Consider the following 15,000-nt stretch of genomic DNA (forward strand, 5'->3'; position numbering starts at 1 on the left):
TGTGAAGAAAAAAAGTTTTGGTAGTCACAGACGTTATTATGACATAAAGAATTTATATCCCGATGTGATGCGAAATGCAGAATATCCTGTCGGTTTTCCAGAAGTGAAATGAAGAGATTTTGATTATTCCGAGAATGCTTACTTCGGGTTGATGAAAGTTAAAATGATACCACCAAAGTAACTATTTCACCCGGTGTTGCCTTACCGGGTGAAAAGAAAAAATGAAACAAAATTATTTCTGTTGTGTTGAATGTGCGCAGAGCAAAGTAATTACTTGTTGAATAGCTGTAGACACAAGGGCGAGGAACGTGGTTGGGTCGGGACCTACACAACGATGGAAGTGTACGAGGCAATGCGCTCGGGTTATCGGTTGGATAAGATCGACGAAGTTTGGCATTGGTGCGAATCTAGTACAACTCTCTTTAAGAGTTTTTTCGCATAAAAGAAGAGGCTAGCGGTTGGCCACGACCCGATATGACAGAACACGAAAAAGACGATTACATTGCCACATTCAAACCAGAAAGCGGTGTTCATCTGCATAAAGATCACGTCCAAGACAATCCCACACATCGTAAGATAGCAAAACTAATTTTAAATTCTTTTTGGGTTGGTTTCATGAAGAATCCGTATAAGAAAAAGGTGAAAGATATATTGACGAATCGGAATGAATTTGCAACCTGGATAAATAAAGATTGTTTTCTCAAGAAAAGTTTTAAAACACGATGGAAAGGGAGACATGGTTCACGGAATATTTACTACCGCTCTCGCTCGTTTAAAATTACTTCTAGAGGGGCTGTTAAAGAAAAACGGTCGTATTTTGTATATGGATACCAATTCCATAATTTTTATGGATTATCCAGACGACGAATTGTACGTGGAATCTATAGACACTCGTAACGTTTTGGGTTGTTGGGTAGATGAAATCAAACCAAAGAAACATCCTGAAACAGGGCGTTTATGCGAACGTTACATTACTGCTTTTACTAGTGGTGGTTCTAAGAATTACGGTTTAGAAATTTGTTGGTGTAATGAAGACTGCACGATCCAAAATACAAAGAACGCATGAAAGAGAGTGGAAAGTGTGTGGTACGAGGTTTTAAAAAGCACGGAGGCGATTTTACTTGTGATGCAATGAAAAATATTGCATTCGATTCGAAGAAATATGCATGCATGCATGCATGAGTGATTTACAACGTATCGAGTGGGCTAGGAAACGAGGTATCGATATCACACCCACCACGTCTGGCATGGTCACCTTGAACCCTATTAAAACGAAATGATTTACCATTTTAAAAGGTAATGGAAAGAGTATCTTAGGTATAAAAAATGACGGTACCACGCCAGATGATTCTCTTTACGACGAATTGGATGAATATTTCAAATTAACTCCTTCGGACTTGGAAAGGTGTTATTCGTTCGTGAACAATAAAGTGGTGACGGATTTGAAGGGTGATCTAGGCCCCCCATTTCGATGTTATCCTTTTGGTTATGTAATGTAATATTGCATATATTAGAAGTAAAGTGGTTTAATATATTACATCAATGAATTGTAAACAGGTTAATGATATTGCAGTTGTAAAAAGATTAAAGATATTGTAGTCGTTTATTATTTCTGTTTTTTTTTATGTCTACTGGCGACTTGAAGTTTGAGGTATGTCGAATGTATTTAGGCGATCGGAATATGTTGAAAATGTGTCAACTTCGGAAAGAAAAGAGGAGGAGGAGGAGGAGAGTGAAACCCTACGTGGTGGTGATTCCGCAGTTTCGAATAGTGCACTGATATCGGAATTGGACGGTGAGTTGCCAGAGATTGTCGACGATTCACTAGATTATATTGAAGATCCTTTACCACAAACGTGTTGGTATATTGAGTTGTTTCGTATTTTTTACGGTGTTGCTGAATTGTGTTTAAAGTGTTATTTTGTCTCCAGAAAGAAATTGTGGGCGAAAAAGGAGTGACGTGTTGTTGTGATCTACTTAAAGTGTGTAAAAAAAGATGAAAAAGGATAAAGTGGATGGCGGAGACGTGAATGTGACCATGACGTTTACTTGCTGAGCATCTAGAGGCAATAATAATAATAATAACGCGCTAGGGAATAAAAATCGCGACTATTATTCGAAATCAATTACCACTACTGGATACGAAACTGCTGTGTGAAAATAAAATGGTTGAACCTGTTTGCTGTGAGGATTTAAAACGGAATGATTTTATTACAGATTTTTTTAAAAATAATGTTTAGGAAATAATTTATGAAAGTTTATCAATGTTTTCACAATTGCGGTTTATTAACGAGAGGAAAGAACAAGAACAAGAAAAAAGCCAACAGACAGCGCGTCACTTACAGCATCATTAAGATGTAATGTAATTGTAAAAAGATATAAAGATGATTTTTATGAAGTAATATTATTATTAAAAATGAGTGACAAAAAAGAGAAGCTTGATTTCCTTAAGCAAACGATTTTAAAACGTGTTTTTTTGAGTGGAGATAGTGAGTATCAATATGCTCAGGTGGAACCCTTATTCCGATTTTTGCGAAAAATTTTTTCCAAAAATTCCGTTAAGACGCACAGAAGTTGTGATTACGTTTTCTAAAAATGCTAGAGCAAATCAGATCATCGCTCGTGTTGTGACGTGTAAGTTGCCTGGATTGAAGACGATTTCTTGGGGTTTTAATCATCAATGGGAAGCCGATCTAGTTGATTATGGATTTGGTAAATGGATGATATTAGTGGTCATTGATTTATTTAGTAGACAAGTGGATGCCGAAATTACTAGGAGTAAAAATGCTTCTAGTATTCTCAGAGCGTTTAAGAAGATTGTGGAACTAAGGGGTAAACCCGCGTTAATCCAGACGGACGACGGTGGAGAGTTTTTTAATAAACAATTTTCGGATTATTGTAAACAAAAAGGCATTTGTCATTTTTCATCAAAAAGTGTGACTAAAGCTAGCGTGATGGAAGGCTTCAATAGAATGTTACAAGAGCGTTTGAGTGTTTTGTTGAAAAATGAACGTGGTTTAAACATCCATCGAGCTCTAGAGAGAATCTTGCGACAATATAACCACAGACCTCTCGGTGGATTAGCACCCGCGGACGTGAATTACGCTAATGGGCGTCGTTTATTGACCGAACAGGTGAAAAATGTCAAAAAAGCAGATTGTTTGAGCAAAAAATTTATCAGACCTTTTAAATTTAACATAGGAGATTACGTTTGTAGAGCTGTGAAGGTCTCATTGTTCCATAAATCGTATCGAGGTAATTACGGGGAGGAAGTGTTTTTGATCAGAAAGAAATGATGACAATCACCAAGATGGAATATTAATTTATATTCTCTTCAAGATTTAACGGGGAATGAGATTTTGGGTCGCATATACGAAGAAGGTTCATTACAATCGTGACGATAGAAAGATAAAAAAGATAATTTCGAAACGAAAGACAGGAAATTTAGTGGAATTTGAAGATTTATCCTTCTGGCTTGCGAGAAGAGGTCCAAAAAAAAATGAGTGATTGGACACATGATTTTTAACGCAACAGTCGACGTTGTTGTTTTAACTGATGTGAACGATTGTGTGATTAAATCTAAATGGCTACTGAGAGGTATGTACGAAAATAAATTTACTCTATACGAGGCGTTGGCTACTGAATTGAAACACTATGTTTGGAAAAACGTTTTCACAGATGTAACACCACATGGGTTGACTTCAGCTTCGCAGAGTGTTATCTGGAATCGAATGCTCGAAAAAGAAATAACTGTGGTGGATTTATGGAAGCTTACTTTATATGGATTGAACCACGTTAATTTATATAATAGCCGCCCATCGCAATGCACAAAACTAGATATCGAGAAAATGTCGAGAATGGCTTTCAACCGTATTTTAGGAAAGAAAATTTAAAGAAAAATATGGAAAAATATTTCCAACCCTATAGAGGAAATCCTACCGTGGTGTGGTTTCCGTGGTGTGGTTTCGTGACAAATCACAAAATCAGGAATTTTTGAAAAAATATCCACCTATTTTTGAATGTAGAACGACAGACGACAGTAGAACAGAGTGGAGGTGGCGTTTTAAACATTTCGGTTGGGCTCGCAGAATGCGTGTGTGGCTGTCCGTGAGTACAAAATTGGCTGCGTTGCTTCGTTTAGACGAAATGGTATCATTGTCTAATGGGAGAATAGAAAAATCTTTTTGGGCAGATGACTCTAATAAAATAATAATAATCTTTCACAGCTCGAGAAATGAGAGAAAATGGCTACCATTTCTGGAGGAGCACGAGAAAAGGTTAATTTTCGTGCATTCTGGTATTCACGAGACGGGCGGTGTCCATGGAATAGAAAATGATGTTAATGATGCCATAATAATAAAACCGGCTTCACTGAGTGTCGCCATGGCTCTAAAAAACGAATGGGGAGAAATCATGATACACAAAACGGCTAAATTTACGATTTCTAGAGTGTGATTTCTGGTCAGGTTTTTTCGGACATTCAACGTCGTCTCATGCGACTGATAGAATGCCTGACAATATTGGTTCCGGAATTAGAATTGAGTGATGTTGGGTTCTGCAAAAAAAAATTCTCAACAGCCATATTGTGGTAGATCGATATTAAATGGATGTATTCACATCCCGTATGCAAATCAACTCGTCGTGTTCGAAAGTGAGGAACTCGATTACCATAATCTGAGTGAAATAGTGGGAGAAATATCACACATCACAATTGGCATTTGTGATCTCAAAGACGATGAACGCGGTGTTTGGTTTCGCACGGGCTTCACAAAAGTGCTTTTAAGTTTTAAGAGAAGATTATAATGTCGTTTTTTAGAAGAAAATGAACTTACGATCCATGGGTCAAGAGACCCGACTTCATACAACCGAATCATGAGACGACAGATCCTGTGCATGGGAGCGTCCAGCTCGATCAACTGAAATTACAATCAAACGATCAAATTTTGTTAGATCAATTGTTGATTCAGATGATTCGTCTACATAATATACCTGAATGCTATCATTACATAACCATGAAGCGACTTGACAGTACTCCAAGACCATGTGGGGACGTCGCTCAAATAGACATGTTCAAAGGAAACGACGAATTGTGGGATTTACACGCGTTGACGAACGAGATTCCTGCAGTGCAATGAGAAATTGAGAGTGGATATTTAGTGGATAAAATAATTTTTTTTTTAAATGTAAGATAGCCACCGTTGGAGAATTTTGTGTAGTGTTGAATAATTTATTGTCGTGTCACAGGATACACGTCGAAATTAAAGAACATTCTTGTTCTATACGATTTACTAGCCTATCTTAAGTGGAAAGTGTGGAGATGCCTGTAAAAGTCGCTTCGAGTTTGGGTTTATTACGCGACTATGGATCCGTGGCCAAATTTTGGTCAGATATCAATGTTCCTGTCATGTTTGAATTACTTCAGAGTGAACAAAGATTACATCTGACTAAATCGGGTGGTTTTAATGACTATAAATTAATTCTACCGCTGAATAGAGATAGATTCATGTGCAATTTAATTTCTGAACACTCATTTTAAATTTTGGTGGTGGGTTTCGACATCATGAAACCGACTTTTACAGGCACGGAAATGAGTAGAACCTTATGCACCATGGCCGTAAATCCATTGAATCCAATGTTACACTATAGGCCTAAGACAGTCAAGTGGAAACGAGTGGAGCCTGGATTAAAATCAAGAATTAATCTTTATTTTTCCGATACGACGGGAAGGCCTTTTAATGATATTCCACATAGTTTATTATTGAAGATACAATGTACGTAAACCAGTCTTAGCATAACCTGTAAGTTCTAATGTTTTATAAAATGTTTTTTTTTTTAAATAAAAATTATTCTCGCAAAAAAAATGCCATACGTGAGGACTGCTTCTTGTTTTTTCGAGCGTTACGAATCCAAATCAATTCAGTGGAAAGAACCGAAAAATAAATGTTCTTTCGTCGTATTCCCTAGGTAGGAATCCCAATCAATGGTGGTTTAGAAGAACTATTGTTGCATCTGCGAAGAGGTCATTCTAGCGGTAGCGATCCCAATCAAGGAGGTGGAGAAAAACAAAGAGATTTTTTTACAAATGTTTCAAACCCCAATCAAAGAGGTGGTGAAAGAAAAAACAACAAAAAGAATTTTTTCGCAAATGTTCTAAATCCCAATCAGGGAGGTGGTGTGAGGAAGAAGAGAAAAAAACTTCATCGTAGCATTCAAATCGGTGGTAAGAGAGTAAAATTCCTTTAGATGGAAATTATGTAGCACTAGAGAAACGCAAAATAGATGAAGACAATTGGCCTGAAAACCCCAGTAAGGATTTTGTGGCAAAACCAGATCGACACGCGCCTCTGGATCAGATGTTAAAGAGCATGGGTAAATTCAGAGAGGGGGACAAAGGAACAGAACGGCATGGCAAATGCTGTGGTTATCTACACAGCCCAAAGGCGGGTCTTATTAGACCGGGTAAACTGGCCGCATTACTCAGGTTGCATCAACAGAGGTCGTTATTGGAACACAGTACGTGAGCATCGCTTTATAGAAATTAAGATGAAAATGTCGATTTATCTGAATTTTTTAATGGAAAGAAAAATGGAAAGAAAAATTAAAAGAAAATTGCCGTATCCCTCAAGGTAAAAGTAACAAAAAGTTCTAAGAGGAAAAATAAATCTACCAGCCAAGAATTTGTGGCAGAAGAAGATTTGACTCGGGACAGTGAAGAACAGAGTGGTTGGGGTGGATGTCAAAATGGCCGTGGGGATTTTTTACCTCTATTGGCCGCCAGTGCTCTGACACCGTTCGCAATGAACTTGATGCAGCCCATCTTGGGTGGTATACTTGATGGTGGTAGATGATTGATGGCTGAAAAACTTACAGATATTATTGAAACTCATTAACAATTTTTTTTACTAATATATAAAATCTAATTAACCATGTGAAAAATAAACACAAACAACGGCTAATACTACCTCAGAAAACAAAAAGAATGAAAATAATAATGCGTTGTCGAATCAGAGTGGACAAGGTTTTGCCTGTGAAGTGGGAAAATATCTAGCTTCGTTCGTTCTCGGTGACGCCTCTGCCAGAATAGCCGACCGGATGCTCCCCGCATTGCAGATGGGTGGCATAAACCTGTTCTCCAGAGTGGGTGCTAGATTGGCCTCGAGTATCGTTCAAAACGCGGGTAGGCGAGGCGTAGCTAACGCTTTTTTAAAGAGAGGCCTAGGTTCTAGTAAAAACATTGTACGCTAGTAAAAACATTGGCAAAACCGTATTGAAAAGAGGACTGAAGTATGGCGCACCCACTGCTGCTGGAGGTGTGGGTTTGGCGATGTTATTGCGTTCGTTGGGCTTTAAAGAAAGGCAACAACAACAACTAACCGGCGGTAGAAGAATGTCCATAGAATCTTTGACTCGCCTGAAGATGTATGGAAGACAGGGCTTGGGTCTGGTAGTGGGTGCGGTAGCACATGTCGCGGCCGCCAGGGCATTGGAGGCTGCCATTAATAAATTAAAGGATAAGAAAAAACAGACCAGTGGTCGTAGAAAAAGGTGATTTCATGTTTGCACGCCGGTTATTGACTTTAAAACGAGCGAGAGAACTCAAACAAGATGGTGGTGGATTATCGAATTATCTTCACGGTAAAATGGTGAAACATTTGTTTGCAAACAATCTGAAGGGGTCTTTGGCCAGAGCGTATGCTAATGCCGTCGTGAAGAAGACGGGAAAAAAGCGTTAAAGTGTTTAGCCGCGGCAGCTGTACCACTCACCGGTGTCAGCCTGGGTGTTGCGCTGACGAAATGAAGAAAAAGACAAAAAAGTGGTGTGACGTCCAACACGAAAAGACAGGCCATTCGTAATGCCGAAAATGCGATGCGAAATGTCGTTTTTAGAAATAAGTTGAAGAGACACGGTTCGAAAGCCCTGTTGGCTTCCGTTAGCAGGTGTCCTGACAACTCTGTTGATGCCTGAGCTACATAAAAAGAGAAATCAGAATACGAAAAATGATTTCAAAAGACAAACGGGTGGTTTGAATAGGCGTTTTGTTAGTCCTAGAAACACCGCTGGGCAACGAGGTTTTCTTCCTTTAGGGTTAGGGTTAGAGGTACATTGCACTAAGGAAAAATGTGACCTGTGGCAGAACAAATGGGGCTACAAAGCTCTCTTTGGCTGCGATAGTAGTCGAAAAGCTGGCGTGGCTATTCTGCTTACCACTTTGTACTAAACAAAGAGTACAAAGACCCAGGAGGATGTTTCATCATTGTGGATATTAGAGTGGCCAATGTGTCTTTCACGTTGGTCAATCTCTATGCTCTGAAGAAAGACGACCCTGGTTTTTTTCAAAATATTACAAACCGAATGCTCGATTTTGATTGGGACAACATTGTCATGGGGGGAGATTTTAATTTGATTTTTAAATTCTGAATTGGATAAACAGGGTGGCCAGGCTAACACCTCTCCCCCAAAGGCGCTTGCTGAAATAAGAAAAGTTCAAATTAACCTTGACCTAAGTGATATCTGGCGTGATGAAAACCCGCTCACCATGAGATATACATGGAGAAGACGTAATCCTGATATATCTTGCCACCTAGACCTTTTTCTCATCAGTCGTGGTGTATATGGCAAAGTGACCAATTGTGATATTTTACCTGGATACAAAACCGATCATTCCATGATTACCCTTAGTTTAGGTGTCACGGAAAATCGCAGAGGACCGAGCCTATGGAAACTTAACACCTCTTTCCTGACAGATATAGAGTATATAAATAGGATCAAAATGGTCATCAAACATGACAATAACGTTGATGATGCCTTGCTCTGGGAAATGATTAAACTTTAAGTCAGGGAGGCATCAATTTTTTATGGAAAAGAAAAAGCTGCCTCTAGGAGAAGAGAAGAAAACAGACTTTACGCAAATTTAACATACTTGGAGAAAAAAATTGAAGAGCCATTGCCCCCTCAGTTGAAAGAAGAATTTAGCCAACAGTTGATCGAGGCAAAAGAAAACATAGAAAAAATCTACGAATATAAAACTAAGGGTGCTATCCTGCGGTCCAAAAGTCGTTGGTACAATGAAGGTGAGAAAAGCTCTAAGTATTTTTTTAAGTCAACTCCGTCGAGCCAATAACTCACCTTTATCCTCTGACCGTGAAATTCTTCAAGAATGTGTGAATTTCTGTAGAGAGCTATATAGCAGTAAAACAACACAAAATAGTCAAGAAGACCTTGGGTTCTTCCCAGGAGCAAATTGCGTGAGGTTGGATGAGGACGGCAAAGCGTCTTGGAATGACATTTTTATCCTCTTTGTGAACGCCATCAACTGCTCTGTCCAAAAAGGGCAACTCTCCGTGACCCAGAGGCAAGGAATAATTTTTTCTTTTTCCAAAGAAAGACAAAAATCCTCTTTTCCTAAAGAACTGGAGGCCAATTACTCTTTTAAACTGTGACTAAAAAATTGTATCGAAAGCGATAGGAAATCGAATGAAACAGGTACTCACTGAAATTATTAACAATGACCAGAGGGGGTTTTTAAAAGGCACTCCGTTGCAGAAAATATTTTACTAATTGACGGAATAATAAATTTTCCGTAGAAATGAATAAACCAGGTTTGTTGATGTTTGTAGATTTCGAACAGGCATTCGATTCGATCGAGTAGGCCTTTATAGAAAGAGCTCTCGTTCATTTTAATTTCGGTCCCTCGTTGTTGACCTGGTTTAAATTATTTTATAATGTGTCGATTGCTATCCAAAATAACGGTTGGGTCTCAGAGCACTTCACTGTAAGTAGAGGGGTAAGACAAGGGTTAGCAGTCGAGATATTTGCCAACTTTATAAGGACAGACAATGACTTAAAGGGGTTTGAAACTAATGGGATCGAACACAGACTAAGCCAATATGCCGACGATACGACAATAATACTCGATGGCTCAGACGGTTCCTTTCTACATGCAATAGAGGTTTTGGACAGATTTCACATGATCTCTGGGCTTAAAGTAAATTTCGAGGAGACCAAAGTGCTTTGGGTAGGTTCAGCAAAAGAGAGGGGACCTATACAGTATGACGAGCCAGATATCTCCTGGGTGAAAGGAAAAGTTTTTGCATTGGGCGTTTGGTTCGCAGCAGACAGAAATGTAATGCTTCGTTCCAATTATGACGAGAGGATCACGAAAATAAAGAATGTGATCGAATTGTGGCAGTTCAGAAGGCTTACTTTAATTGGCAAAATAACTCTCATTAAAAGTCTTCTGGTTTCCGAACTTGTCTATATTCTAATACTTCTACCCACCTCCATGGAGGCATTACAAAAGGTCAATAAACTCCTTTTTGATTTTCCTTGGAACAGCAAAGGCGACAAGATTAAAAGAACAGTTATAATCAAGGACTACAATGAGACGAGATTGATAGTGCCCTATCTCAGGCTGCCAGAGAAAGATTTTAAGAAAACCGAAAATGCTTATTTCAATCAACCTCCCACCGTTTACGAAACAGATCACATGGTGAAGGTGGAGGTGAGTAGGAATTTCAACACCACGAATGATCCAAACGGTGTCGGCATCGATTTCCAGAAATGATTAAATTGCAAAATAACATGCCAGGTCAATTTGGAATAGCGTTCGTGTTGGACAACGATTTGCGTGGCGATGGTAATTTAGGAAGAAAGAAAATTCCATTTTTGCGAAATGGAATCGTCAAATTTCAGATCATCATGGTATCCCTCGAAAACGAGTAAGATTGTCTATTCAACTTCTAGTCTTGTGCACCCGTTGGTGACTAAAGAGTCCAATTCTAGAGTGGCACGCTTTGCCACAGGCGGGGCAGATGTAGGAGGCCTGCTGCGACAAAGCAGGGGCAGCTTCTCGTTCTTTACGGCGTTGGCGTTTTTCCTCCGCTTTCTGACGCCGCTCTTTCTCAAATAGCGCCACGCTCTCCCGGACTGCATGTCTCCATCTGGGTCTGTCACATGCCAGATCTTCCCAGGTCGTCAGACCAATGTGGCACACCTTAACCATGGGTGGACAGCCCATCTTTAAAAAAGGACCGATGGATTGGCATGACTGTGAATAGAAAATTATGTGACTTTTGGGGTAAGGAAGGTAATCCCTTGCTCCACAACAGCTGCATTCAAGACTGGCAAAAACTTGCAGATGGTCCAAAATGGGCCTGGATAATACTGAACCCAGACGCAAACGGCAGAATGCACCACATAAATAAGTTGGATTCGCAGGTAGAGATCACCATGTGGAGTGATGAAGCGGTTTCAAAATTGCGAGTTCTCATATTCTGGTTAGAGCCCGAAATATTCATGTGTCACAACTCGGTCAATAAAGATTGGAGTGGGCCTTGGCATCAGCTCACGGCCGCCATTTACGAGCAATACCCCAAGTGTTATAATAACGAAGATGATCTATTGGGTGGGTGAAGAGCCAAAAAAAAAAAACCAATCATGCATGATACAATACAATTGAGAAGAGCGTGTTTAACAGACAAAGATATTTCTAGATATTTTAGAGGAGTATTTGGTGCCGATGAATTAGATCTAAATGGTCTAGTGAAAGACACGCAATCCACCTGGGCTATCATCTTGAATACAGACCCCATCTCAAAACCGGGCCAACACAGGGTTGCTGTGGTAAAAAAGGCCTGAGAGAGAACATTGTTTATTTTTCGATTCGTACGTTCATCGGCCGGTGGATTACCATCTGATGTTATGGAGCAGTTTCACTGGTGTTGTCATGACGTGAAAGATTTTAGCACCATGTGCGGTGATTATTGTTAATTTTTTTAAAAATTATTTTCTAGAACCGAATGATGAAATTAGATTTTTCTGTACCAGATAAATATTTAGACGAAGGTGATGACGAAGCCAATGATCGGCGCTTTATACGTGATACGGTTCACACGTGGTATCCAAAAATTTAAATAATGAAAAAGACACAAGTACTTGTAAACATCTAAAGCACAGAAAATAAGTAGTACGGTGGACTGACAGATTTTGAAAAACTAGCAAAAATAAAGACTTCTTTTCGTTTTATAAATCAACGTTGTAAACCTAAGTGTTATCTTGAATGATGTTAAAGAGTAGAACAAAAAAATACGGCTCATTTGAGTGTTTTTTTTTTTGCCACACGATGTAAAAATGACGAAAAACCCATTTAAGGGTCTTCTGTCATTTTTACTTTAAAAAGTCCCAGGCGTGTGTGTGTAGTCCAACCCAGTACCCAAACGAGGCCGATATTCAAAATAGCGCATTCGAGTTCAAGAGACTTCAATTCAAGAAAGATGGAAAGTTTATGGGACGTCCTTCCACCAGAGCTCCAAGAATGTATTTTGAAGAAGAAGACGAAGCTAGAGCAGAGAGATAAAAAACGAACCCTGGTGGGGGAGATTAGTGAGTTTATTTTATTTTATTTTTTGTCTACAATTCTTATCTTATTATCTTATTTTTTCTCCTAGAAAACCTAGCCATCTGTCTGTGGAAAGGCCATGCAGTCGTCCCTTACACGAATCGACCCTGTACAGCTTCTCAAAAACATTTCCTTTGTACCAGATGCAATTCATCTCACCACGTGGGAAGTCAGCGGCTTTACACTTACAGTGGTTAAAAGATTTGTAAAATTAAATTAAAGAGTTGTATATATAAATCAAAGATTATAAACCTATATGTTACTTCGAGTGATTCATTAAAGAGAGAAAAAAAATGGCAAGTCATTCTAGTGCTTTAGAAATGATTTTAGCGGAAAATTTAAGTTTCTGCGACAACGAAGATAAATCTCCCAAAACATTTTTCTCCTCACACGATTTGGAAAAGACGAAACCTTAAAGATACGTTCTCCAGGCACGTATTATTTCATAGGAGGCACCATGGCGGGTAAAACGGCTAAAATTCTACTTCATAGCCACAATATATTACACGGCGCCGTTAAAAACGAAAATGGTGAATGGAAACAAGACACTTCCTTCGACAATATTCATTATTTTAAGGGATCCGTGTGGCAATCACGACCTTTCGACACACTAGAAAAAGAAGCCGGTATGGAATTTTACTCTACTTTCCCTACTAAACGATAAATCGAAGAACTGGTACAAAATAATAATAAAAAAACAAACAACAACCATATTAATATTTGATGATTGGATGAATCAACTCTAGAAGAGCGACGATATGATAGATGTTTTGACCAAAATGGTACATCATTTAAATCTATTAGTATTCATCACACAACAAGCGCTCTACCCTTGTTCGATAAATGCCACTTCATTACGATCTCAAGCGTCTGGATTTTATTTCTTTCATTTTCCGGCAGAACATTGCGTCAATGGTTCCATAATTTTTTACAGATAAACAAGATGTGAACGTTTTACTAGAATACTATAAATCGAAGATAGCCAGCCGAGGTGGTTACGTATTCATATATCTACACCCAGAACAGTCCATACAAGATAGTTTTTGGTCGTTCATAACACCAGAGGAAGGGTTAACAGAACGTTTTAATCTTTAAATCGAAATCTTTTAGGACAGTAACGATTTTAAAAACAAAAGAACAGTCACCGTTTTCCGACCATATCAGAAAGACTATCAGGAATACAGGGGTGATGATGTACATAAATTAGTTTGTTATTTTCGTGACGATATTACCGGTCAAATCGTACTTAAAGAGCGTGTATTTCCGAACGAGAGGCATTCGTGAAGCGATTTTATAAACACTCATAAATGAGCGAAAGCGAATATTCTTCACCAAATGAGATATTTGACGAGTATTGGCCAGAAATATAAGACTTCATTAATAATGACAAGCCATTACCAAACGAAACACTACCTCATGTGGCATTGGCCTTATTCTTTTACAATAACGGAAAACACCAGGTATTGATAAAAGCCAGAAAAAAAGTGTGGCATTTAAAGCTTTTTCACGGTATCAGAACAAGTGGACGAATCGAAGATCGGCTCTGTTAAAGAGTAAACGTCTGGCAAGAGCAGTAGGCAAATATCTCTTGGCAAAAGTGGGACACTTTAAACCCGATATTGATAATGACGAGTAACACTTGTGGTAAGAAAGCATGGTTAATTACTGAAGACAATTTCGAACAAATATCGTGGCTATCTAAACATTTACGCCAAGAAAGAAAACAAAAATTAGGAGAAGAAAAATACCAAATGGGTGATGGACGATCCTAAGGGTTTTACACCGATTAAAGCCGAGATAGCTGATGATTATTTGATGCCAGTATTTGTTAACGAACCATATCGCGTAGTAAACACACGTTTCCCAAGCGAGTTTGGAGGAATATAAATATAAACACATAAAAAACACTGAAAAAAGAGCCAATGACCCCTATGCCACAAAACATATGCTGTTACACGGCCATTTCTTTTTCGAATGCGGTTGGTACGTGAAAAAAGACGGTGGCACTAAATGCAATTTTGGTTTAGCGGCAAATGTGCAAGGAAATTACGGAAAAGATTTGACTAAGGGTTACATAAAATTCGTACGCTAAAAAGGACAGGCTTATGTCAAACAAACTAATACTTTTCACTGGGGATATTAACGCGAATTAGAGGACAAAAACGATTTAAATCAAAATCAAAATCAAAAAACTCACCGTGGCTGCTACGGTTTTACTTTACTGTCCCAAAGAAGATAAACAAATATTTTACGATCAATGTCTTTCTTTTTTTAATTTACTGCATAGGACTCACTTATTGAGCACTTTATTGATGGGAAACGTTTATTCGAAACACAAATGCAATCCATGGATAACAAACTAAAAGAAATTTTTGAGCTCATGTTAAACATTGGTGATGTGATTTGTAAAAAATAATTTTTTATTTTAAAATGGGGAACTTGTTTCTTTTGTTTAGTACCAACTAAATATGATTTATTTGGTGTCTTGTTTTGTTGTTTATCGTGTAGAAAGGAAGGTCGATTAATTGAATTTCGTTATATAGGTGATTAAAAATTTTTTATTTTTTATTTTTAAGATGGCTTATTATCTAATCTTCTCTTG

At 38.4% G+C, this 15,000-nt stretch overlaps 1 protein-coding gene across 1 annotated transcript; it reads left to right on the forward strand.

The window, feature by feature from the left end:
* The first annotated feature begins 9,968 nt into the window (after window positions 1-9,968).
* LOC138058292 (uncharacterized) lies at window positions 9,969-10,565 on the forward strand. The gene has a single exon (XM_068904223.1). The coding sequence runs from the start codon at window positions 9,969-9,971 to the stop codon at window positions 10,563-10,565; it is 597 nt and encodes a 198-aa protein (XP_068760324.1).
* Window positions 10,566-15,000: the final 4,435 nt, after the last annotated feature.

Source organism: Montipora capricornis, chromosome 1, assembly GCF_036669925.1.
Source record: "Montipora capricornis isolate CH-2021 chromosome 1, ASM3666992v2, whole genome shotgun sequence".
Classification (NCBI taxonomy): Eukaryota; Metazoa; Cnidaria; class Anthozoa; order Scleractinia; family Acroporidae; genus Montipora; species Montipora capricornis.

Bases quoted from the DNA above. Each gene is read 5' to 3' on its own strand.
- LOC138058292 (XM_068904223.1), top strand. From the start codon at position 9,969: ATGATCTCTGGGCTTAAAGTAAATTTCGAGGAGACCAAAGTGCTTTGG.